The sequence below is a fragment of the Galendromus occidentalis genome, unplaced genomic scaffold, assembly GCF_000255335.2.
Source record: "Galendromus occidentalis unplaced genomic scaffold, Mocc_1.1 scf7180000077500, whole genome shotgun sequence".
Classification (NCBI taxonomy): domain Eukaryota; kingdom Metazoa; phylum Arthropoda; class Arachnida; order Mesostigmata; family Phytoseiidae; genus Galendromus; species Galendromus occidentalis.
In genome coordinates, this window is record NW_003805488.1 from 167639 (window position 1) to 191048 (window position 23410).

Consider the following 23410-nt stretch of genomic DNA (forward strand, 5'->3'; position numbering starts at 1 on the left):
GAGGAGCGCGCGTCACTTGAGCCTGCTGTCAGGAAAACAAAACGGTGGAGCCCAGGAGTTTTCCCCGGGATGCGCCCCATTCAGGAACCCTGGCTCATAGGATTAGAAGACGAGGTTCTTCCGAAGTGTTGTCTTCACGTTGTGGGTGGTTGGTTGCTTGCTTGCTTTTTGATTTAGGGAGATGGACGCAGACGCTCATTTTCCATTGTTCAAATACCCCAGCAGAAACTCAGCCGCTTAATCATCAGAAAGGCGTGCCCGACTTAAGAAAACTTATTTACCCAATTTGGTGAAGTTTTGGGCCAGATTCGCTCCCAGCGGAAGAGTCTACTTTGATTACGAAGCTCGTCCGCTCACCGCGGGCGGAAAAACGCGCGCGCGCGCGTACTGCGCTAACTCGCATCTTGGCTTACTACCTTCGTGCTTGCCTTTTTAGTTACCATCTTGCCTCAGTGGTCCGGCTGCCTCGATTCAGATATCGCGTTCGTCCATCCATTGTTGTTGTTCCATCTTGAAAAAAATGCACTTCTTTGACCGACATAGATCGTCTGGGTAGTCGTTTTTTTCCAGGCCAGATTTCTGTTCCCCTCTCGAATAAACCCAAGCCGATTAGCAGAGCTCGTCTGTTGTTCCGTTCGACCGCAAGCGCGATGTCGTGAATTCACTGGAGGAACCGACACGAAAGCACCGCTGGTCAAATAGAGGGCTCGCGTGTTTTCTCAATCAGATCACTCCAAGACGGATCATAAATAAGAAAACTCCTGCTACCGTGCAAGGTCGGTCGGTCGACTCCAGGCTCAAAATCTGTCCCGCGCAGTCGTCTTCCATTTCTTAGGGGAGATGCAGCATCGCACAAGGAGGAGAAACGACTACGCATAGCTTCGCGAGAAAAAATGAGAAGACTTCTGAAATGAAGCGCGCGCTCAGGCGATCGAAGATTAGGAGGAAAAAAGAGTACGAGAAAAAAGTAAAAATAAACAAAGGCGGTGAAAGCGCGAGCGCTCAAACGAAATGGCACGGCCTCAGCTGCAGATCGTGGCTGAGCAATTAGAATCTGAAGCTAGACGAACGCAGCGGAGAGTTTATGAAAATGTTGCGCGCAGTTGAAACAACGACGGAGGCCCCCGGTCGCGTTGAAGGAGCGCGAAATCCCCTCGTACATGAACAACGACGACGACGACGACACCAACAACAACGGCGACATGGACTTCCTTATGACGGACGGACGGACTGAACGACTGGTGCCCGCGGACGCACACACACTAGACTTGACGTTCATGTTGCGGTTCGTCGATCGCTGTCTTGTACGATGTTGACCAAGACCTCTTGTGCGTCGACCGGCTTGCCAAGTGTTCGAAAAGTCAACAACAGTTCTCGATCGTTTTTCGGCTCTATCGGAGCTCTTCTATTGCCGAGACAGTCAGTCAGTCGGTCGGTCGGTGGCTCCCTTCCTCCCTCGTCGAGTGAGGCAGTCGGTCGGACGTTCGATCGTTCTGTCATCGATCCCATCCTGGACACCAGGAGTGTTCTCACGCAACGTCCGGACAGTAAAGGGCCCGGGCTAACCATTGATACTAGACAACGCACGGCGATCTTACAGCAGCTCTATTATTTTGATCAGGGGAGTTCTCGACGGTAGCTCTGCCGAGTACGGCCGCGCTCCGGAGCGGTTGAGATTGAGCGCTCGCTCGTCCGAGAGATTTGGCGGGCGGACGATATCTGCTGACCAGATGCGAACCCTCAGTGGACCTTGTCCTCTGCTCAACGGTTGTCCGTTACCTTTCACGAGCGCGCGCTGTCTGGCAGGTCGGTCGATAAATTCTCCCGGATCCTAAAGCGGCGGCGGTTCTGGTGTTCAGGTGTGCAGTAGAGAATATGGTGGGCTTCAAGCACGTTCGGTCAGCGCTCTTGCTCTAGTGTGGGTGCGAAGGTCCAGGATTGGCATTTTTGACATCAACGTGACTCTATCCCGCTTGTTGAACGTGGGAACGGGGGTTGTCCTCGTGTAACTCCGCTCGTACGACGGCCCGACGGCGGAGTGGCTTCGATCGCGGGGAAAATCTTTTCACGGAGGAAGTACGTATGCAGAGAATAACTCACCGGAATATTCCAAGATACCTGGAGAGAGGATTCAGGAATTTGACTTATCGATTCGGAGTAATCCACGGAACTCATCGGCTCAAATCTGTGTCGTTATTCTTCTGCTTTCGAAGCGATTTGTAATCTCTATGAAAATCTTGATGATTATCCGCGCTGCGTCAAGCGATGGGAGTCCGGGTGAAGACAAGCGAAACGATTATATTCGGTGCCAATTGAGTTGACATCTCCATCAAGCCCCAGCTCTTCCATTACAGGGAGAAACAGTGTTCGGGCTGCGATTTGGAAAACAGGGTCATGAAGGGATTAGAAGCAAATTTTCGCTTCGGAGCACAATTTTACGGGTGAAAAGGTGCGAATTCGTTCGACCGCCGACGTCTTATGACACGCGAAAGGTGTTCAACAAGAGCAGAAGAAGAAGAAGATGACGACGACGACGACGGAGCAAAAGAGGATGAAGAGAGGAACACAAATCGACGCTGAATCTTGAAATTGGATTCAGTGCGGAGACGCGAAGATTGGCCTTCTGATCATCGTCGTCGTGTCCAAAGTTGAAGAAGTCAGTCAGTCAGTCAGCCAGCCAGCCGAGCACTCGGTCGAACGAGCGATTCACTGGCCGGCCGGCCGGCCAGGCGGGCAAGTCTTCTCTAGGAGTATGCATTCGGTGTTCTGCTGTAATAGTATCTGAAGCTCGATGCGGCTAGGTTTATACATAATATATCTGGACGGCATCGGCCAGCCCTTCACGAAGTCGTGACTTGAACAAACCGCTCGGAGCAGCACCGAGTCGCCGGTTCTCGCCCTCGACCCGCGTTCGTTGTTGGTTAGAACGTTAGCTAGTGATCTTTTGCTCGATCTTTCGCCCGCTTCGTCTCCTGGTTCGTTTGCTCCGGTCGCGTACATCACATTGGCTTCAATATTTGTCTTCAGCAGACCAGAAACCCAATATCGCGCCACGACTGTTCGCCTGCTCGCTCCCTAACCCGACAGTGTCCGACTGTTTGTCCGATCGTCCGTTTGTCCAACCGGTGGTGGGTCACTCGGACCACCACGGCTGCGTTGGAATCGTTCGAGTCTTTTGCCTCGTCATATCGGCCGAGCCATTCAAAAGAATTTAGTGTCTCGACCATCGATGATATTCAAGAGGAAACGTCCACTACCGAGCGGCCGGAGAAGATGGATTCCGAAGGCAGTCCTGTTAACGCGACGTTCGTGTCACGCTCGTATGCCGATTCCGCTCGTGAAGGTGCCGTCAAGCCCGTCTTTCTCGCCAGATTCGAATTCGGAACACGGAATGGCTGATCTCGCAGAGAGTCGAGCTCTCCAAAAACCTGATTTTCTCCGAGCCCTAGAGCCGCTGATCCGACCGCTTTTGATTGAGTCACCTAGGACACTCATAGGTTCGTTTTTTTGGCGACGAAAGGAGAAGAGCTTTGAAACACGTATCGCGGAGGCGTGGGCGGCTGGTCGTTGTCTCCGATCATGATTGCGGGAGCGAGCTTTCACTTCAAATGTCTGTCATAAAATTCGTCCATCGGCATCGCGCGGTCGTCGTGTCCGTCGCTAGGGGCTATCTGCTTCGACAGATAGCTTCTTTTTCGACCATTCGCGGTGGCTCTCCTCAACGTCGTGCCTTTTCTCTATAAAGTTCAATTGATTACCTCGAATTTGGACTGGAGTATGCCGGAGAGTGGACCACAGCTTTCGAGTGTCTTCGTGTTCCTCAGACTGAGCAACGGTGGACATCGTTTCTCCACTCGAGTCAAGAGTCTGATCCCTCATATTTTGCTCCATCTTCTTTCTCATTTCACTCGAGTATTCGATCCCCCTTGAAAGCAAGCGAAGTCTAAGCGCCTTCGCTTAATTCTCGGACTTGGACCTTCCCGATCCGTCATTGAGGAATCGACCACTTCGGAGCACAATTCAAAATTTTGATTCATTCAACCGTTGATTCCTCTCTGGAAGTACACGGATTTCATTTCGTGTCACCGTCCGACAGCGAAACTTCATTCCATCATTCTCTTTCTCGCTGTGACTTCCTTGAAAAATTCGATTTTCAACTTTATTGCAGAATTTCATTTCCTCGTTGAGCCGCTCCGTCGGCCGGTGGAGCGTTCGCCGGATCGATGAGCTCCTCGCAACGCTCCTCCTAAGACGATCGAATCTGAAAAGCAGAAGCTGACCCACACTTCAACAATTATTAATTGTGTTCGACTAAGTCAAAGCGAGACCCATAGCGTAGAAGACTCATTTCGGTCGGATCGGAAGCGAGCTTCGTATAAATTACTCCGGTGACTGACTGGGAAGAAAGCTATAAAGCTTAGTGTTGTGATAGAATCGCACGCGGGTTCGGCAGCAACGTCAGCTGCTGCCGCGGCAGCTTCTTCGGCTTCAGTGTACGACGTTGTACCGAGATACGGATCGACGTGGGCTTCCCCCGATCAACATGCAGACAGGCCTCGGTATCGACAAATGGAAACGATTATTTAGATGATTTCATCGCCTGCACCGGGCCGCCGACATGGAGTGGGAACCAGCACCGCTAGGTCGGCGCCACAATTCCTGACTGAGGACCTCGGCATCTGAGGTTGTTGGTCTCTTTTTCCCTCTGCTCTTGTTGGAAGCAATGTCGTCCATTACTAAGTGGAGCCACCTTGATTAAGCGAGCTCGCCCGGCTGCCCGCCCGACACAGCGACCGCCTGACCGAAAGCCCGCCCGTCCGCCCGACTGCCCGCTTGCCCTGACTGAGTTTCCGTCCCTTGGCGGGTGCCTGCCGTGTCCAACCGTTACACTGCAGGTTCAGCCGTTGCTCGATGATGTAGTTCGCAAGTCGTCCTCATCGATTGTCGATCTTGTCATTCCGCTCGCCATGCGGGTCGTCTTGTTTTTTTCTCTCGTTCTCATCTCTCGGCCGGCAACAGTGATGCACTGTCGTCAAAGTCACCATACGGGTGTTGTGATGACCGGGCTTCTTGTTCTTGTAGCCAAAAGGACTCGAACATTTTTTTTTGCTTCATACCGAAGACTCGACCAAACGCTCGCTCGAAGCAGTCGCGGGATCAGCTATGTACTGCCGAACGCTTTTCAATGAACTGTATTTAGAAGAAATCGTCGCGGAGGTCGAAAGAGAAGAAAAAGTCTAAACAGTCGGCAAGCGACGGCAGCGGCGACGACCATCCGATAGACGGATGTATAGAAGCCGTGTTACTGTCGACAGTGATTTGTGGCTGGACCTAAACCCTACAGCGAGGTGCTTTAGAGGTATCTCGCTGTGATCACGTTTGTCACCCCCTCCTGTTCCGCTAAAAGTTCAAGAAGCGGTCGAGCGCGCGAGCGGACCGACCCTCGGTCGGACGGCGGCCCGTCCATTGAGCGAATGAGCGAGCGACAGGAGGATGTGGACGACGGCATCGTTTCCAATTGAAACCCCGATGACGTAGCGCATTCTCTCGCTTAGACTCGGGTCGTTTTTCTATTTAGCGAATTTGTGGAGCTTGATGCGATCTGTTTTTAGGCTCGTACTTTTCTCGATATTTATTATGTTCTCCGACTGATTCCACCTGAACAGGAATCGAACAAATTATGTCAGACCGAATGCACGATAGCTATCAGACATTAATCATTGGGACAATTAATGGTGATAGTAGCCCGCTGGGTGCGGCACAAGCGATGACAGAAGCCCGTCGATCCTCACAGAGGTCTCTTGTATATTATGTAGGATACGAGACAACCGATGATCGCAGACACTGTTGATTGGTGGTCTCCTCAATTAGGAAACGGCAAGGTTTCTGGAAGCGGTCCGATATCCCCGGACTATCCGAAAAGCAGCGACTGAGATCCGAGGATTTATCTCTTTTGATTTTCGTATCGGGACCGAGGAAACGATCAGTCTCTCGGTGAGCTCAGCGAAAGCACGAACCTGCAGAGCAACAGTCGGCCTCGGACTCGGTGACACAAAACATGCCATGGCTATTGACAACTCCCTGCGAGAAGGGAAGCCCTGAGATTTGACGGCACAGTGGAGACCGTATTGTGATGCCGCCGCCTTCGGAGCGGACGGTCATACAACTGAGCAGCCCCACAGTACCGGTAATAGCGCGGAATGAGCTACCAGCAGCTGAGCGACGGACAGAACGCTTCGACGATTGGAGCTTTCGGTCGATCTATTGTGACTCGGATAGACTCGCATCGCCGTACGAGATATTTTCTGTTTCGATTGCGCGACGTGGGCTACGGCAGCAACAGTAGTAAATCTGTCGAGTGGCAATGTTGCTTCCCCGACGTCTAATTAATCTTGGCGTACCGATGCTTGCCTGTCGTTCCAGAGCGAATCATTTGTGCGATGGCCGCAGCGCTTTATTGTCTTCCATGGAGCAATATTCCTCGTGTGTTTGCGATTTTGTGACGGACCGCGAGTAAACCCGCGATCGGCGTGATTTTCCGTTTTCCGAGGACTTACGTTTTCGCTCAAGCGAGGTATGGAGAAAGCTCAACTTTTTGAAAGTCTAGTCTATACTCAGATCCATTTTACTCGGAACATGGCCGTTGTCTGGAGAATACGAGAAAGCGCTCGTGATGCGTATTTCGGGATCAAAACTATTAGAGCCCGACGACTCGGCACGAGGTTCTCTGAATTCGAGCGAGGTCAGCCCCTTAGTAATTCGTGGGTATGCACAAACTTGCGTACACCGAACACAAAGTTTCGAAGGTGACCACGCTAAGCGCATTACTTCATTAACGCTATTCAGATATTCGTCCGCCGATAAGGTTTCATCTCACGTTTCACCCTATATCGGCTCTGCGAGCCGCAACTAGCAGGGTTAGGATGACGAAGTGTGAAGTCAAATTAACTTATCCTAGGTGCACCGGTCAGCTGGGTTCATTCCAATGTTCCGACCGGGTATAATTCATGCATAATCTATTCTTGTCTAAGTTTCCGTCGGCTAGCTCTTTATATCGAAGGACTCGGAGAATATGATCGATGAGAATCGAAGACGCATACCGAGCTCGTCAAGACAGCCTCAATCTGTCAATTCGCCCTCACAAATTTCCATATGTAGTCCAATCGGCGAGAGCCGTACCGATCCACCGTCAGACACTCGCTTAGGCCGTCAGAACGGCAGGCGAGAGACAAACTCGCAAACAAACACGCGCTTGTCATCGACCCGGCCCGAAAGCAGCCAATCGGCAAACGGTGGCTGCGGTTCCTGGTGTTTGACTCTGGGCCTCATTGTTGATGTTTCCAGCGCCGCATCTCTCTTAACTAATGTTTATGGACACCCTGTTTACGAAATACAGCGATGGAGGACGGGACAGAGCTCTCGCATTGCTACCGTGTTTACACTTTACCTCTTCGCCATTGCCGTTGTCTTGTTATCACTATTCGGGACTACATAGAGCCGCGGCGAGATTTTTCGAAAGCCTACCACTCGGATGGGAATCGTCGATGAAACGCTGACACCGTAGAACGAAATGATCTGTCGACTGAGATATGTCTCGAACGCGGGGTCCCTCACCGAATTTTCCGCATCCTTGTTTTCGCGTGCGTATCGCATGAAGTCGAATCGGCTTTCTCTGTTTGTTGTCTGATTCTATGATTGCTCCATCGACCAGGCTCGAGTTGGCTCGGCGGACCGAACATTGGGATCGTTGCACGTGAGTCCTCTAGCCGACTCCAAAACTCAAAAACGAACTCTCTCAATCAATCAGCTCTTGATATTCCGACAACATTAGCGAAAGCGTGTACACGGGAAAGAATCGTAGCGGATGCGGCGGCGCGGCGGTTGAGGATTGGGGGCTCGGTGGGGGTAAATGAGGGCTCTACCCGGGAGTCGAATCGCGCTCCGACACCGTCTACAGCTGAATGGAGCCAGGCAAAGGCTAAATCCATTAAATGAGACGATGAGTCGCGAGTTTTATGAACGCTCTGCCGATATAAACTATATTTCTTCGGCATTTATTATTCAGCTCTCAATTTGTTCTGAAAACACAATCGTCGTGCTCTGCGCAGACAAGCAGATTGAGCTCGCCGTGGTGCCGCCAGTTAACTGGGCGGCTGGCCCGGTCCCCCTTACTTACGTCTGCTCACTGCCCGTCCATTCGAAAGAGTTCGCCTCGCAGGCAAACAAACTGTCAGCACCGAGGGGAGAATCGCAAATTGTTCTGGATAATTATTATTCCCTCCAACTGTTTGCTCAGAAGCGTTTTCGGGGCTGTTGTTCAAATGAACCCTAATAAAGCTCTCTGATCCGAAAACGCCTTCGCTCATTAGAGCGACGCCATTTTATCCGCTCCGACGCTGGCGGCGAACTCTGAACGGTCCGTCCTCGATTGGAACCCAATCGTTCGCGCCGGCACGAACTCTGTTCGGGCTCATTTGGGATGAAAATCTCTGTCGCTCCCCTTTGCCGTTCCGTTATCACCGGAGCCGAGCCTACGTCAAAACCAACGTTTGGCAAGCCAAGGACGGAGGAGGCGGAGACGGAACTCAGGAAATCGGAACCGGGACGAAACGCCTTGAGGTTGTCCATGAGGTGACCCTCCGTCAGGCGAACTTATCCCAACGTACTTTGCGAGAGATTGGAGAAGTCATCGTGCAATCAGCCTTCGAAGATTAGAAGATCTTAAGCGAGGAGCCGTCGAGAAAAAATTAATTCCGAACAGGGATTCGAAGCTTAGGAAATGAATGAATTCCTTGACTCGCACATACTTCCCCACGACTCGAGCTCTTCAGAGAACAATCGCAACCGTGAGTTCGGAATCAATATTGCGCTGACTGCCTCCGAATCGCTCCGGGCGACGATTCCCACTCAAAATATTCATTGATCGTTGTTGGTGGCAGCTCGGGTCCTTCGACCGGAGTCTCAGCCTTTCTGGCGTTCAACCTCCCTGGCTGAAGGGGAATCAAGTAGAATGATCTCCCTCCGATTCCGGCGGATGAATCACTCGTATTTCAAGACTGCTGCTGGTTTCACACGGACTGTATTCGCCTCTGGTCCCGTTCGTATCAAGGGGGGGGGTATGGACCACGAGGCGCATTGATAGATGGGAGTGAAATCACAAGAGTTGCGGCTTGAGCTGGGGGACTCGGAAAGATCTAATCTGCCGCATTCCGGCACAGCCAAAGGTTCAGAACGTCGAAGCCGCGAGCGGGAGAAGCTCTTGGGCGAGGTTCCGAGGCAGGAAACTCAACAGCGTCGCGTTCAGAGTCTCGTTTGCTCTTCGAGGCAGGCTCCCGCTAAATACGTAGCCGAACTCCCTTCATTATGAGCTATCTTTCTCTCTACGCGGTGTTGAGGGAAAAACCGTGCTCATTTTTTGGCAGCTTGCTTGCTCAAGGATGCAATATACTGAGCCCACTCTCGTAGTGTCTAGTTCTCCTTTTAGGTCAGTCCCTCGCCAGGTCCGTGCTCGTTCTCGCCTCCTAACTGGAGCCCGTAAGGAATGCATTATGATGTTCCCTCCGATTATTATCTCCGATTCGGCCAAGATCGCAGTTCCTCCTCCATACCCAGACTCCGCTTCTTTTTCCGGTTTCCTGGTCCCCCCGACTGTATTCCCCGTTGCGTCCCGCAATTATCCCGATTTTCATCTCCGTCTCAATCTCTTCCCAGTTGGTCTCTCCGTACTTCAATGCGCGCCGCTTTTTTGTTCTGTTTCCGGTCTTAGCTCGGGTGCTCTCGTCTTTGGCAGACACCTCCTATTGCACAAATTTGAATCCCCCGTTTAATGACATGCTTTAGAGCATCTTTTTGTACGAATGCCTCGAATAGTCGTCCACGCTCTACGCGATCTCGGATCTGTTTAAGACGTTTTTGATTGCGATGAATGCTATTCGAGAAGAGGACGTGGCTCGTGCAGCCTGGGTAGACGATCCGTCGTCGTCGACGAAAAATATTTTTCAAGCGGCTACAGAATAGCCAGGATCATGAATCGAAGAGAAAAAATGCGCGAACATGCTTTTTTTCGGTGAGCGGTTCTCCGGCCAAGCTGCTTTACCTCCTTATCCTCGTCTCTCCCTTCTCTTCCTTCTCCCGATCACCGCCACGGAATGAAGGAAGATGACCAAGGGTCAGAAGTCAGCAGGAAGGCTATGAACCGAAGAAATTATTGCAAACGATGTTATGCGAAGCCTGCACGATTTTGATCGGGCCAATGCGGGGAGGGCTGTGACCGATTACCTGTTATTCGGAGACCTTTGTTTCACCACGATTTCACGCTCGTTCTACAGAGTTCCATTTACGGATTCTGTGTCATTAAAAGCGTCTTCTCCCCTTCCTCGACCCGGGTTTACCGGCGCCCATCGAATCTTGCACGGGATACGAACAAGCTAGAAGGGCAGAACAGAATTTCCTCCGCTTTTCAAGCCTTCGATCTATGTGTTACGAGTCGACATTTTCACGCTTGGTTTCCGTAGTCAGGGAATCGAGCGAGGGATGACTTTTAACGTCATGAAAAGACGCGTACCGTTCCATTCTTCAAGCTTCGAACAAGACGGAATGTACATATTCCCAGAGCATCGCCGACTGTGTACGTATTCTGGATAGACACTGCATCAGCGCCCTCTAGCGTGACCTCTCGTGGTGAATTTCTATCCGACATCCCAGAGATCTACGTCTCGGCTTTAATGCTGTAAATATAATCGTCGAATATCAATCTCGAGCACAGCCCGAGTCGCTCCCCGAGAAATCTTGACGGCCCTCCATCTGCATTTCCAGGGTGCCACTTTCTGCGCACGTAGCACGCGCCTGCGTGCTTGCCGAAACTGAGTGATTCCATGTCTGGAATAATTCGCGAGCCTGTCGGATACTCGATATCGCTCGCCGAGTCGTTGTTTGCTTCAACCTTAGGGATCGAGATGCTCTTTTTCCTCCCATGTTTCCTTTTTGTTCGGTGCTGACTCGCCCAGTTGCTCTCATTCGGTTTTACGGGCGTCAATGCGAGCTTATTTTTATCCCGTACCGCTCGAGCGAGCAGCTGGAAAACTGTTCCATCCAATTGCTACACGTGTACGGGATCAAGACCTGCGTAAGACGCGTCTGAGTCGAGGGTGAGCCGAATTGAATTTCGAGCGAACCGTGGAGGTGCCGAGCGTCGACTCTTTTACCGAGTTCATTATTCTACGGTTTCCTAAACAAAGAAAAGCGGACTCGAGGGCCTCCGTAGTTCATTCCACTCGCCATAATTCTGCTCGAGGAAAATATTCTGCCTTGAGCTCGCTCTTCCGACCCAGAAAGCGATCAGCGGACAGTGTTTACGCCATTGGCCTCATGCCGAGAGAAACACGGAAGATATACGAGATTTCCCGGACCATAGGTCCAGAACACAAAAAATGGAGGCCCGTGATTTCAATCGAAAATGGCGAAATCTCTAGGGCATCTCCGACCGCTCGCTCAGATCACAACCGCAGCTCAGCCCGTCCGGCAGAAGGTGGATTCTCAGCTGTGAGCTTTGCAGGTCTTGTATTACTTACTTGGTGATACTTCACGGAACCGTGGAAGGAAGATTGAGGGAGCCTGCAGGAGTGATGAAAAAGTGTCAGAGGGGCGCACGAAGGAACAGAGAAGGGACAGAGAGAGCGAGATAGCGGCAACGCTCAAAGTAATAGCGCGGCCGCCTCTCTCGGGCGACTTCTCGAAAAAAATTCAGCCTGGTCACACTTTCTTGGTGGCGTGGCGGCGGCGGTGCTGCTGCTCGGCGGATGCTATCAGCGAGCCTAGCGCTCGTGCGTTCGTCCGTGCCGGAGGGACGTCATATGAATTGCCTTGGCGTCGAGTTAACAACTCGCAAACTTCTTGTTCCCGGAGAGTTTTCAAAAAGTTAGCGACACACATTTACAATAAAAGCGGCCGGCTCGCTGGCTCTCCAGAACCTCGCTGACCGGTCGAGTCCGCCGTTCAAGACGTCGAACCGAAGTTGACCCCCGGTCCCCGCTGGAACAGCTGTAATAGTGTTCCGCAGATATGTACATACTCGCAGGACGACCGGTCCTCACACTCGTGACTCGGGACTATTCGCTAATTTCCGGTTGACGAGAGAAGCTGGCTCTAGCTTACTGTATTGAAGGGGTCTGGAAAGGAATTCGGGAGAATCGCGCGTCCGCTGTGGGGAGAGAACATTTTCCAAGAAGAACATATGCTGTACTTGAGGTGTATACGAATGAAAAACATTCGGGAGAGACGGAGCGAGCTCTGGGTCTCCTCCGGTTTACCTTCGGAATCGATGTGAATCACCTCGAGCGGATACAGCCCTCAAATGAATGAGCCGCGTGGGCGAGACTGTGTTAGGCTGTACTACGTCGATGGAAGATTGGGGAAGGAAGGAGAAGGCCTGCTGGTAATCGCCGCGGTGAATATACAGGGAATGGTAACTCTTTCCATGGGTATGCCTTTCTTTGACGATTGTCGACCGACCGACCCGCTGACTGAGCGAGCGAGCGACTGACTGGCTGCCGATCAGCCGCCTCGCAGGCAAGCGGCGGACCGCCTAGCAGCACCAATCGATCGATTGTCAATGAGCAGCAGAGAGCGCCGCCGCCGCCATTGTGTGATGCAATATATACCATATATCTCCACGGAGCGAAACCAGGGGAGAATGGCTGCGGCCGCTGGGACGACAGTGAAGAAGACCAGGACAACAACAACGACTCTGTTGCTCCCTCCGAACAAGACCACCGCTGCAGGCAACGGGCTAGCTTGCGACCGATCGAACAAGCAGAGGGAGTATGTATGCCGACCTGGCACTCCCGGCTAATGCCTCGAGGGTTCTGCTCTGTTTCTAGTGGCGCCTTGCAGGACCTCTGAATGAAACTGTGGGGTTTGCTTCTCATTAAGAACATACTTGTAGGATGTCGTCGCCGGAGATCGCTCGTTGGTGGGGAAGGAATCTGTCCTTGACACGGCTCTCCAACGCATCGCGCGACAGCAGCCCAGCCTGAATCTGCGGAGTTCTGACCACTTAATTCAGGCTCATGCTTGAGGGGTTTCGAGACTCTTTAAAAACCTTTCAAACGTCTCGAGCCCCGGATCCCCATCGTTCTCTCTTGGGTACACCCTTTCTCACCCACAGCCGAAGGGACAGACGGACTTCCTGCCGGGCAGTTTCTCCATGCGGACGAAAGTCCCACGCGCACCCACACACGGGGAATTTCACGCCTTTCAGATTCACTTAAGATCGTTGAATTCGCTCGGGTTCCTCCGCCACGGATTGTGCACTCCCTTCTTTGGCTTGATGAGATGTTTCGAAAACACTCGAGAACCCATCGGAAAATAATTTCGTTATCAGCACGAAAGTACTCATGCGCTCGACTGAGAACCCGCGGTGCTGATGGACTCGCGTGCAGCTCGAGCTGAGGTTTTCAAACTCACTGCTCCGAGATTGACACAAACATTTTCCAGACACGATCCCCTGTCGCATTGAATGTTACAACCGGAGCACCTACTACTATGCGAATTAATTCTGAGCTCGTTTGTGTGCGCAGCAAAGTGTTTCATCTCCATCGTGCGGATGATACTCCCTGCTCTCTGACCCCTCGCCTAAGCAAGCTTGTTAAAAATTTATTCCGCCCTTGAGCTCGGTCGCATGCCCATTGCGTGGCTCGATGCGCGCACGCCTGTGGGCCACCATAACCGACATCACGAAGTGGTCCGGGCCACCGGTTCTGCGTCGCCTCCGTTTTGAATCAATGCGCTCTCCCTTGGGCGCGTGTATATTCCGAGGGAATCGCCGAACGGGATGCGGGACCGTATCTTGGTGGAGTGCAGTCACCTAAGATGGGCGAAGGCTCGAGGGGGAACTCAAGAAGATAGACTCCACTTTCAGCTGGCATTTCGGTCGGAAGTCACCGTGAATCTGTTTTGAATATGTTGTACTCGCGCACGATATATCATCCGCGAGACGAGGGCAGATGCTCCGAAAAATCGGAACGAATCGATCGGAAATCAAACAGATACCCTCTGGACGCGAAGTAACAATCAATATAATGATGCTCCCTCGAGTCCGATCGCGTAACTTCGCAGCATTGTCGCTGAATCCCGTCGGATCTCTCGGCGAGGACCGGTTGAAGGAATCGCTATGGTTTGCCGCCTCTGACATTGAGTGAGAAGCTCGGGCGAGCCCGTTGTCATGCGTTCCGGAGCCCAAATTTATATGGGGTTTCGCGTGAAGTGCTCGTGAGATGCGAATCCAAAAGATGAGAGTCTGAATTGCTCTGGATATACCCGCTTGTCCGTCGGTCCGCACGTCGGTTGGTCTGCTCGGGTGACTAGCAGTGTTATCAAGTTTTTGCTCAGTCGGTCACTCGTTCGTCCATGGCTGACTCTGATGGCGGGTTCCCGGGAAGATTTTTATTTTTTGTTTTTCTTTTTTTCGGTGGAGCAGAGATATACAAAACAAAACAACCAATTGACCGTCGATGAATAGCTGCCCGGCTGCTACCACTACGCCCTGGACGTCGGGCCGGCACCGCAAAGCGGTCGGTCAAACACTCGTTGGGCACTGATGCGTCACGTCCTGCAGCAGCATCGACTTCATATAGTTGAACAGCGTTTGCTTATCTCAATCTGAAGAATAATTTAACTTCTCTGTAGCTTTGACTCGCTCCTGCCGTTGCGACTTCAATCTTCGCTAGGCCCTTATTGTTTTTGTGAAGCTCGCGTTCGTGGCCCTCGCCGTGATTGTTAGTTGCCGACGCTATGGTGTTCGGCTCCATGCTCGTTGCTGTATGCATTGTCCGTCATTGTTGGTAGTCATTCACGTTAAAGTTTCGTCTTGGAGTGCGCTCGTTATTGCTTCCCGTGTTGAATATTCAGAGTGACCGTGAAATAGCGTGGCGAATCAATTCACCTCACGGCCGCATCAATTAGTTATCGTTGTACAACCTGAACCTGGAGAGCGAGGCTCATCGCGATGCATGTTGGAGCCTGCCCTCCATATGTCGCTCGACGTAGATGTTTTTTGAGGAACGGAGAACATCGCGCCCCAAGCGAGTGAGTGACTGTCTGACTGGCTGATTGTGAGCTGTGGGTTCGCCTCTCTGTGAGCGCAAAATCACAATAACAAGGGAGAAGGAGCTCAGAAAGTAAAAGAAGCTGAGTGAAAAAAAAAACGTGTCGACTCGTAGGCCAAAAACCTCAACGAGCTGAACGTCAACGACGACTAGAAGTTGAGCTCGCTTACGGTGACGAGCTTCACTTGACGACGATTCGGGTTCCGTGAGGCGTGATGCGCACTTGATGCTCGTTGCCGCTGTTTTTGATCAGTCAGAGTTTTTCTCCGCCTCTCCGTCGTTCGCTCGATCGCTCGCCCGGTGGAGCCTTCGGTAGTAGATCGTCGATATTAGATAATGTTAGTGTTCGCGAGACTCACCGATCTAGCCGTTCGCTGTTCCGTTGCAGAACCGACCCTAAAATTTCTGTGTTCCGTTGCAGGCCGTCATCCGGAACGCTTCTGCAGAATTGCATAAAAGTCGTGGAGTGTACATTGGCGAAGTGCACGTTATCATTCCGAAGACTTGGACCAATAAGGCTCAATGGGCGAGACAGCCGCTGCCCAGACCCGATTTCCCGACGTGGCAGTCGTTTCGCGACGCTGATATTGTCATCGAACGAGCCGAGGAATCAGCTTTCGGCGAGAACCCGTCGGTCGTGCAGCACGGAGGTTGCGGTGTACAAGCTCATAAAATCGTCATCCCCGAGAACTTTTTCACGGATTACGTCCAACGGAACCATTTCGAAAAATACGGACCGCCATGTAAGTTTCATACAACACCTTTCGTGAACCCCCAACCGACGCCAACTCGTGTCCGGTTGCTTGCAGCAGCGGTAGCAGCAAGCGAGTTTAACGAGGCCAGGCGCTCACGGTTTTTTCCCTCTCACACGCGCTCGTCGCTATTTAGCACGTTACTGCTGATGGATGTTTCGTATTATTCAAACGCCTAATGACCAACAACACTGGTTCACAGCTCGCGTATTCATACGTGAATGGATCACCTACCGCTATGGAGTTTTTCGAGAACATGGATTCCCGCGCGACCCCATCTATCCACTGTACTTCGCTAAACCGTCCGCCGGAAGGCACAGTGACATCCAGCTCAACTTGTGCACGGATCGTCCAGTTCGGCCGAAATTCAAGTGAGTTCCCGGAGCCCTCGGCGTTTTCCCCGAGCTTGGGTTCCAGGATCCGAATCGGAACGATGAAGTTAAGAATCGCGAATCACAAAATTCTGCGAAGCGAAAGTTCTCAGCCAACGTCTCCGTACGAGAACGGAGGCGAAATTAGAGGACGCGATGGAGGCGAGCGAATAGCCTCTTCTTTTCTTCTCCTCTCAGGCCAAAGTGAGAAGTGTTATTGCTCTTATGGCGAAGGCCTGGGCGTCGAATCATTTTTCAGAAGTCTCGGAACGGCTCATGCTTGCTTGCTGGCTCGCTCGCGCACCCGCCCGCGAGCGCACTCTCCTGCAATGTGCATTAGTTTTGTCGGTCGTTCCGCTGAAATAACTCGGGGCTCGCCGGCGCCCATCTTCGAATCCAATCCAGATGTGACGACAGTCATCAGGCGAGACTGTTTTACGGCCTGCTGATTCGTCATCGGCACACGGAGAGTCAGTCCCACTCTCGGGTGCTCTTGAGCTCGCGCTGCGCTCGTTTAGCGAGTGTCACTCAGATTAGCGATGCAACCGCCACGGCCCAAGTTACGTGACTTTCAGCATTACGACGTCGATATTGGGTGCTCGAGGCTACGAATTAAGGGCTATCTCGCGGAGAAAACATGATCGTCGCGATTATCCGGGACCGGGCTCGCCTACGGGGGAATGTTGTAGGAGGAGGCCGTAATTTCCGACCTTGGGTTTCAATGACAGCCTTTGGAGGTCTCTTGAAACCCTGCCCGATCTCGGCTTGGGCTGCGGAAGCGTTTCTGGATCCGCTCGCCGGTCGCCTCAAAACCGATGTGGATCCATATACTCCATTTTCCCACCTTTCGGATCGTTCTCGCTCCACACCCCGAGCCTGCTGGGAAGCCCCTCTGTTGGTGCATCTGTTTTTCAGATGGTTCCAAGTACAACGGACAGCTCTGTGTCGTGTACCGATGTGATTTGGGTGAAGAAATTTGTCTCAAGATCATCAAGAGAGAATTGTCGGTGTCGAACAGAAGCACGCTTTTGTTTCCGAAAGGGATGTTTGGAAAGAAAAAGAAAAGATGCTTCGCTCAAAGGGAGAATGTCGAGGGGAAAGAGGATGGACGCATAGACGACGTAGAAGCGACGGAGAGAGAATTAAAAAGACCGGCTCAGGGGGGAGAAGCGATTTCTCTGGGAACCTTTTACGTTCTCAGTCGAGGGTGACTGTGGTCCACATTTCACGCACTGCTTCGCACTCGAGAGCCTCCACCGGAGAGCGAGATAAACAAAGCAAGTGAAAATAAAGTGGTCGATATAAATACTCATCGACTTTTCCAAGTCTCGCTGAGATCCCTCTCGTTTGAGAAAGCAAGAAAAAGTCGCCGTCAGCGGCATGGTTTGATCTCGAACGGCAGCTGGCTGGAAGGTTTTGGTGAATCCGTCGAATTGGTTTTCCAGAGCAGAGGAGCCGTGGAATCTGAGGCTCCCCCGAGCGATATTTCTTCTACTCCTGGAATGACTCGGAAATTTATTACTGCTTATCCATTTCGCAGAATTTCGCTGATGTCTCAGGCATTGATTAGGGGTGCCTGCGACGAAGACATCCATCCACGTGTATCGTTCCCCTATGCGCCGATTATTCATCACCTGCCATTGTGTCGATTTAATTGATGATTTATAACGCCAGATAATCGCTGAGCCGTGAATGTGAGGGAAGTTTCCTCGACCTCCGCGTCTGCCCGTGAGCAGCGGACTCGAGAATCGAACGATTGATACTCCTTCTGGGTTCACCTCGATATCCACCGCTGGAAATTTCGCTAGTGGGAACCTTCCGCTCAGCATGGGAAGCATTCACCTGCGAGGGAAGAAGGATGTACCTATATATCTATGGATTCGGGGGACTCTCCAGAGCTGTAAGTGAAAATAATGGATAAATACATCGGTGTCGAATCACCTCGGTGCTGCCTTCGCGAAGCGATAGCAGAACGGACCCCCGATTTTTCAACTGAAAAACAGTCTGGGACTCTCTCCGCTATGCAGGACAACGGACAGCACCTCGCGAGGTCGAAACTTCTCCGGGAGTTTCAATGGAGTCTTCCAATTTCGAAAGTTTCAACAATGGAGTTCAGGATTCTCACTCGGAGTGTGGGGGCTGGTCCCTTATTTTTCGCAGGACCAGTCTTCCAATCCAATGAGATCCTTTGACGCGGATACTGGCGACAGTCGCGGAAGGGGAGCGGAGCGTGGCGAAAACTTTGATTTCCCGCACCTTGTTTTGATTCGAGGCTCGGGTCTCGGATTTCTCTCTGCCTGAATCGAGGACGATTGCAGCTTTCTAGAGAGCGCTCCATTTCTCGACCCGTGCATTGGTATCATGCTAATTGAAGGGAACTAAGTGCTCATCAGAGTAGTTATTAAATTAGGAGCGAGACAAGTCGAGATTATCTCGCGCGATTCTGGAGAATCCATCCCAGAGCGGGTCGTAACGCTACAGATGACAGCTGGTCTGACGGGAAAAGGCTGAAAACCATTCCGCCAAGGAAAAATGAAAGCATGCCACGATTATATCCGACTTTTCTCCACGTGTTCGTCTGCTTGTAAAGCTAGGAACAAACAGAGACCCATGTGTCGACTCGTCCCATTGAGTCGCAGCGTCTTACTCCGAATCTACTACAGAGGGGCAGATGGCGGAGGGCCACTATAACGCTTCCCGGACCAGACGCATCCAACAGACTTTTTCTAACGAGATTTTCCTCATTCTTTCACGAACCAGGAACGGCAACGGAGTAGCTTGCAACGCTTCGATAAACCTACAGAACGGCCTTCCGATGGACATGGACTGCATTCCTGTCATCCAGGATGAAGTCGAGTCTTCGATTATGAGCGGAATTCCCAGCGCAACTCAATTCTGCGGAGAACATCAGCACGACAGAAGTCTTCCGAACAAGCAGAATGCCATGTGCCACCAAAGGTCGGTCGCCGAGATCATCGACCAGCACGAGGATTTCTCTCGGGCTGCGGGGAAGTAAGTTTCGGGAGTGATCTGACCGCGTGAAAATGCTCGAATCACCGTTAATAATGATTCGAAATTTAATTAGAGCAAATCGAGATTTCGCAGTGATAATCATTACTACGTCTTCTCCAGCGGTCCTTTGGGACGGACTCGATTCATGTTCTACCAGGAGAAAGCCCTCGCCGTGGCTCTGATACTCCACCTGAGCGAGCCTGGATTACAATTCGTGAGTGCTCGATTTTCATTCCTTACCGCCATATTGCTCGACCCTCTCGCCCCTCCCGTTTCCTCTCTCGACTTCTTATCGAAGAATGCCGAAGTTTCGTGAAGCTCACCGCGCAAGCGAGGGACCGACTGACCGTGCATGCCTCTCGCGCTCCCCTAGGTACATATTACACGTATGCACTGCCGGGATTCCTCCCGGTGCAAAAATGGCTCGGCTCATAGATCCGAGATCTCGGGGTTGCACAAAAAATTGCTCATTTTTTCCTCTTGGTTGCTAGCCGCTCAAGTCAAGTTGGGATTCTCAACATACCGAGATAAATTCCTGAGAACTTGTTCTGCAACAGAACACACCAATGGCCGACGGCACGATATGTCGAGCCGATAATACTTCGTCCGACACGCGAGAATACCTTGCCGGCTTCTAGACAGCAAACTCTTTCCCCATTCCAGAGCCGTCAGTATTACGTGCTGCGGGCGTTGGAACACTACCTGACATTCGACCTGTCAGCGAACATGCAAATCACTGTGATAGTTTACGGCAAGGTGCCTTGCGAAGTGGTGCTCCATCGGATACCGGCGCACGACGACAGCGTCAAAAAAGCCATTGCGACATTGATTAACAACGCCGACATGGAGGCGCAAGGAAATTCAACGCTAGAAGACGCCCTGAGGATCGCCTTGAGAGTGAGTGATGGCTTGAATGATTGAATAACTATTGATTTTGGATTTAATTTATTTATCGTTATCGAATCGCCATTCATTTTTCAATGGCTAGATCCAGGTGGATCTTTCTCCCTCATTTCCTTCGGTTGTTTTCGCTTCTGTGCCATAACTCTCTCTGATTTGATCCGATCCTCCATCCGCAGTCCTTGAACGACACGAGCGAGATAATGGAGAGGGTTCCTCGTGACATCTTCTCCCAACGCGTTTTCATCATCGGCGACGGTGTTCTGAGACAGGATTTCGACGATTCCGTCCGTCAAAGTTATCTCGACAACGGCGTCCGCGTCTCGTCCATCGTGTTTCCAGCGCCGCCAGAACCCCACAAGAGATCGAACACCCTCGACGAGTTCGTGACGAGTACCGGAGGTCGGACGATCGCTATCGACGATACACCCATCGACGATGCCATAACGCTGACCGCCCTCCAACAGTTGTACGACGCCCTGTACTTCAGCACGTATGGCGGACTCTCCGACCAGGATTACGAAAGTCAAACCCAAATCTTGGAGAAGGAGTTCTACGGAAAAGAGCAAGGCGATATGGTGTTCGAATTTTACGTCGACCCCTCTCTGGACAACGATCTGCGAGTGAGGATACTGGGTCACAATTTCGGCGTCGATCGGGCCTGGGCCGTTTCCTCCAAGGACGTAGTACTCTTCGCCCCTGAGCATAACGGCAAGAAGACCTATACGATACGAGATTACAAATTCGTGTTCACGGAGGCCCGGTTCTGGTACTACGAGTTCCGGATACCCGATCCTATCGTCGGTGTCTGGAGACTCGAGACCAAATCTCGACGAGACACCAAGCAACCGATCATCATCACCGCGTCGGCCAAACCGTCCCGGGAGGACGAGGAGCCGATCCGAGTGGAAATCTGGATCTCACAGCCCAGTCATAACGTGAGTGAAGCGTTCAGGGAACGACTAAATTTTCCTAATTAGGTAGCTCCGTTCTTTCCTCCCTCCGTTGCAACTAGAAATCCACCGCGTTTCGTTTTTCTAATGTTCCTCTCTTTTGCGCAACAGGTCAGTCTGCAACACGACGGACTCGTGGTGTACGCCAAAGTGGGGCGCGGTGGACGCCCCGTGGTCGATGCAAGGGTGGTCGCCAAGATCACTCTTGTGTCGGACCAAACCGAGCCGACACTCTGCGTCGACCTTAAAGATAACGGGGCTGGGGATCCGGATATCACGAAGGACGACGGCGTATATTCGAGATTCATTGATGGTATCAAGAAAACCGGAAGATATAGACTCATTGTCGAGGCTAAAAGCGACGGAAACGCCGCGGTTCTACGCAGCGCTACTGTTCCTGGTAAGTGGTCTCCGCTCACTCTGCTCCGAGACGTCCTCCTCCCCCTTCGCAAATCCTCCTGAACTCTGCTCTTCCTTCCTGTCCCCCCCCCATTCCCCCCTTCTATTCCCCGCTTCTCACCTGTCGGGAAAAAACCGTCGGTCTTCCCGTTTTGTTCCCCGACCTGTTCGTTTTGATGCGTTGCTTTTTATTGTGATGCCTTCTATGTCTCACGGAATCCTCCGTTCTTTCAGATGACACCGTCCCCCACACCCCTTGTTGCGGGAGCGCAATAATGCGAACGGCCCTAAACACTACGAAACCGTTTTCACGTCGCGTCCTCTACGGCTCGTTCTTCGTGACGCAGCTGCATCGCGAGAAACGCGACGGAGAGATCGCAGCACCCTGGGCGCACCCGTCCCGAGTGCTCGATCTCCGTGTAGTCTACTTGCAATCCAATCCTCCAGGTGTCGGCCTCGCTTGGACCGCGGTAGGCAACGTCCGAGATGTGGGGAAAGCCGGTTCGTACATCGTCAAGAAATTCTACAAACGAGACGATGCGCTCACGCAATTCGATAGCCACGGCGAGGAGCTCACGTCCGAAGATCTGGACAACGCTCTCGCGTCGCCTCGGGAGGCCGGTTCTCGAGAACAGCTTTTCATCAAGACTCGCAACCAGGTTATGCCGTTTTACTTCGCGCTCAAGGTCAACAGTTCGTACGGGACGCTGTCGCCGGTGTCGAACGTCGTTGCCATACACGTCATGCCTTCGGCCGTGCACGGAAACAGCATTTCGTCGGTCATCAAATCGCTAGGGAAGGGCGGTACTCAGAAAGAATTTCCTCACGATCGTGATTCCCAGACCAACTACGAAAACGAACGAATGGCGGCGGTGCTCGCATACCCCTCGTTGCCTGTGGTCCTTGTCTTGATATGCTGCATGGCGTGCGTCAGTTTCGGTTGTTGTTACATCACGAGAGCGAAATGCAAGTCAGCGCACGACGATCAGATCGAGAAGAAGCTTTCTGAAGTGGCCGCCCACAACGGCCACAATGTCAACAAGAGCGCCAACCCGCCCGACTCGGACTCGTCCGCGGGCTCGAGAACCGGATCCCTCACCAAGGACTGCGGGAACGGCGGCAACGGCCACCATCTCACGTCGGGGGTGATCGGACACACGATCGGACCACCGTCGCCCGCCACCGCCCTCCCCATCCACTCACACAATTCGATGGGCCCGCTATCCCACGGTATTCCGGGCTCGGATATTATCATCACCACGTCGCAAAGTCAATCGGGGCTCAGCCACGTGAACTCATGGCCTGCGGAGGTGCTCCTCGAGCATTATAGCAAGGTCCAAGAAGCCAAACAACGCAACGAAATTCCGCCGTCGGTGTTGACGCTGCATTCGCCTCACGCCCATATTACCGATGACTCTATCAATTCGTCGAACCCGAGTCTTTACAGCACAATGGACTCGTTCAGGCGGCAACCCACCCATCAGCCCGGAGTTTTCGCGCCCTACTACGGCAACCCACCGATGTTGCTGCCGGCAGGAGTGCAGGTGTCCCGCAACATCACGCAGGTTTAAAGCGTCAGGCGACGCCGCTGATAAGCAATCGAAGTCGATCTGTTCCTTTCAATGCGGGCGCTAGTGACCGTCCGCTGCACTCGATCATAGTTCGGTCGGGAACACGGACAAGGGACTGAAAGGACGAGAAAAAGAAGCAGCGAGCAGATGTCCTCTTCCCACCCGGATGGAAGCACCTGCGGGACGCAATGACCTTCGCTTTGATCTTGAGCCAAAGATCGAGCTGACCACAGCTGCCGAACCGGAGCGAACTCTGTGAACTTAGCGCGTCGTTTCGGCGACCGACGGCACCATTAGCATCAACAACGGGAGCGCTCCAATTCATCGGAATTTGAGGGAAATAGACGG

At 52.2% G+C, this 23410-nt stretch overlaps 1 protein-coding gene across 1 annotated transcript in view; it reads left to right on the forward strand.

The window, feature by feature from the left end:
- The window catches only part of LOC108864672 (calcium-activated chloride channel regulator 1-like), a 31729-nt gene extending 8667 nt beyond the window's left edge, over positions 1–23062 (forward strand). Inside the window, exons 2-9 of the mRNA XM_029112427.1 lie at positions 15526–15847; positions 16059–16227; positions 18988–19239; positions 19360–19453; positions 19903–20136; positions 20319–21077; positions 21204–21492; positions 21726–23062. Coding sequence (XP_028968260.1) covers positions 15526–15847; positions 16059–16227; positions 18988–19239; positions 19360–19453; positions 19903–20136; positions 20319–21077; positions 21204–21492; positions 21726–23062 — 3456 coding nt within the window. The remainder of the gene's footprint in view (positions 1–15525; positions 15848–16058; positions 16228–18987; positions 19240–19359; positions 19454–19902; positions 20137–20318; positions 21078–21203; positions 21493–21725) is intronic.
- Positions 23063–23410: the final 348 nt, after the last annotated feature.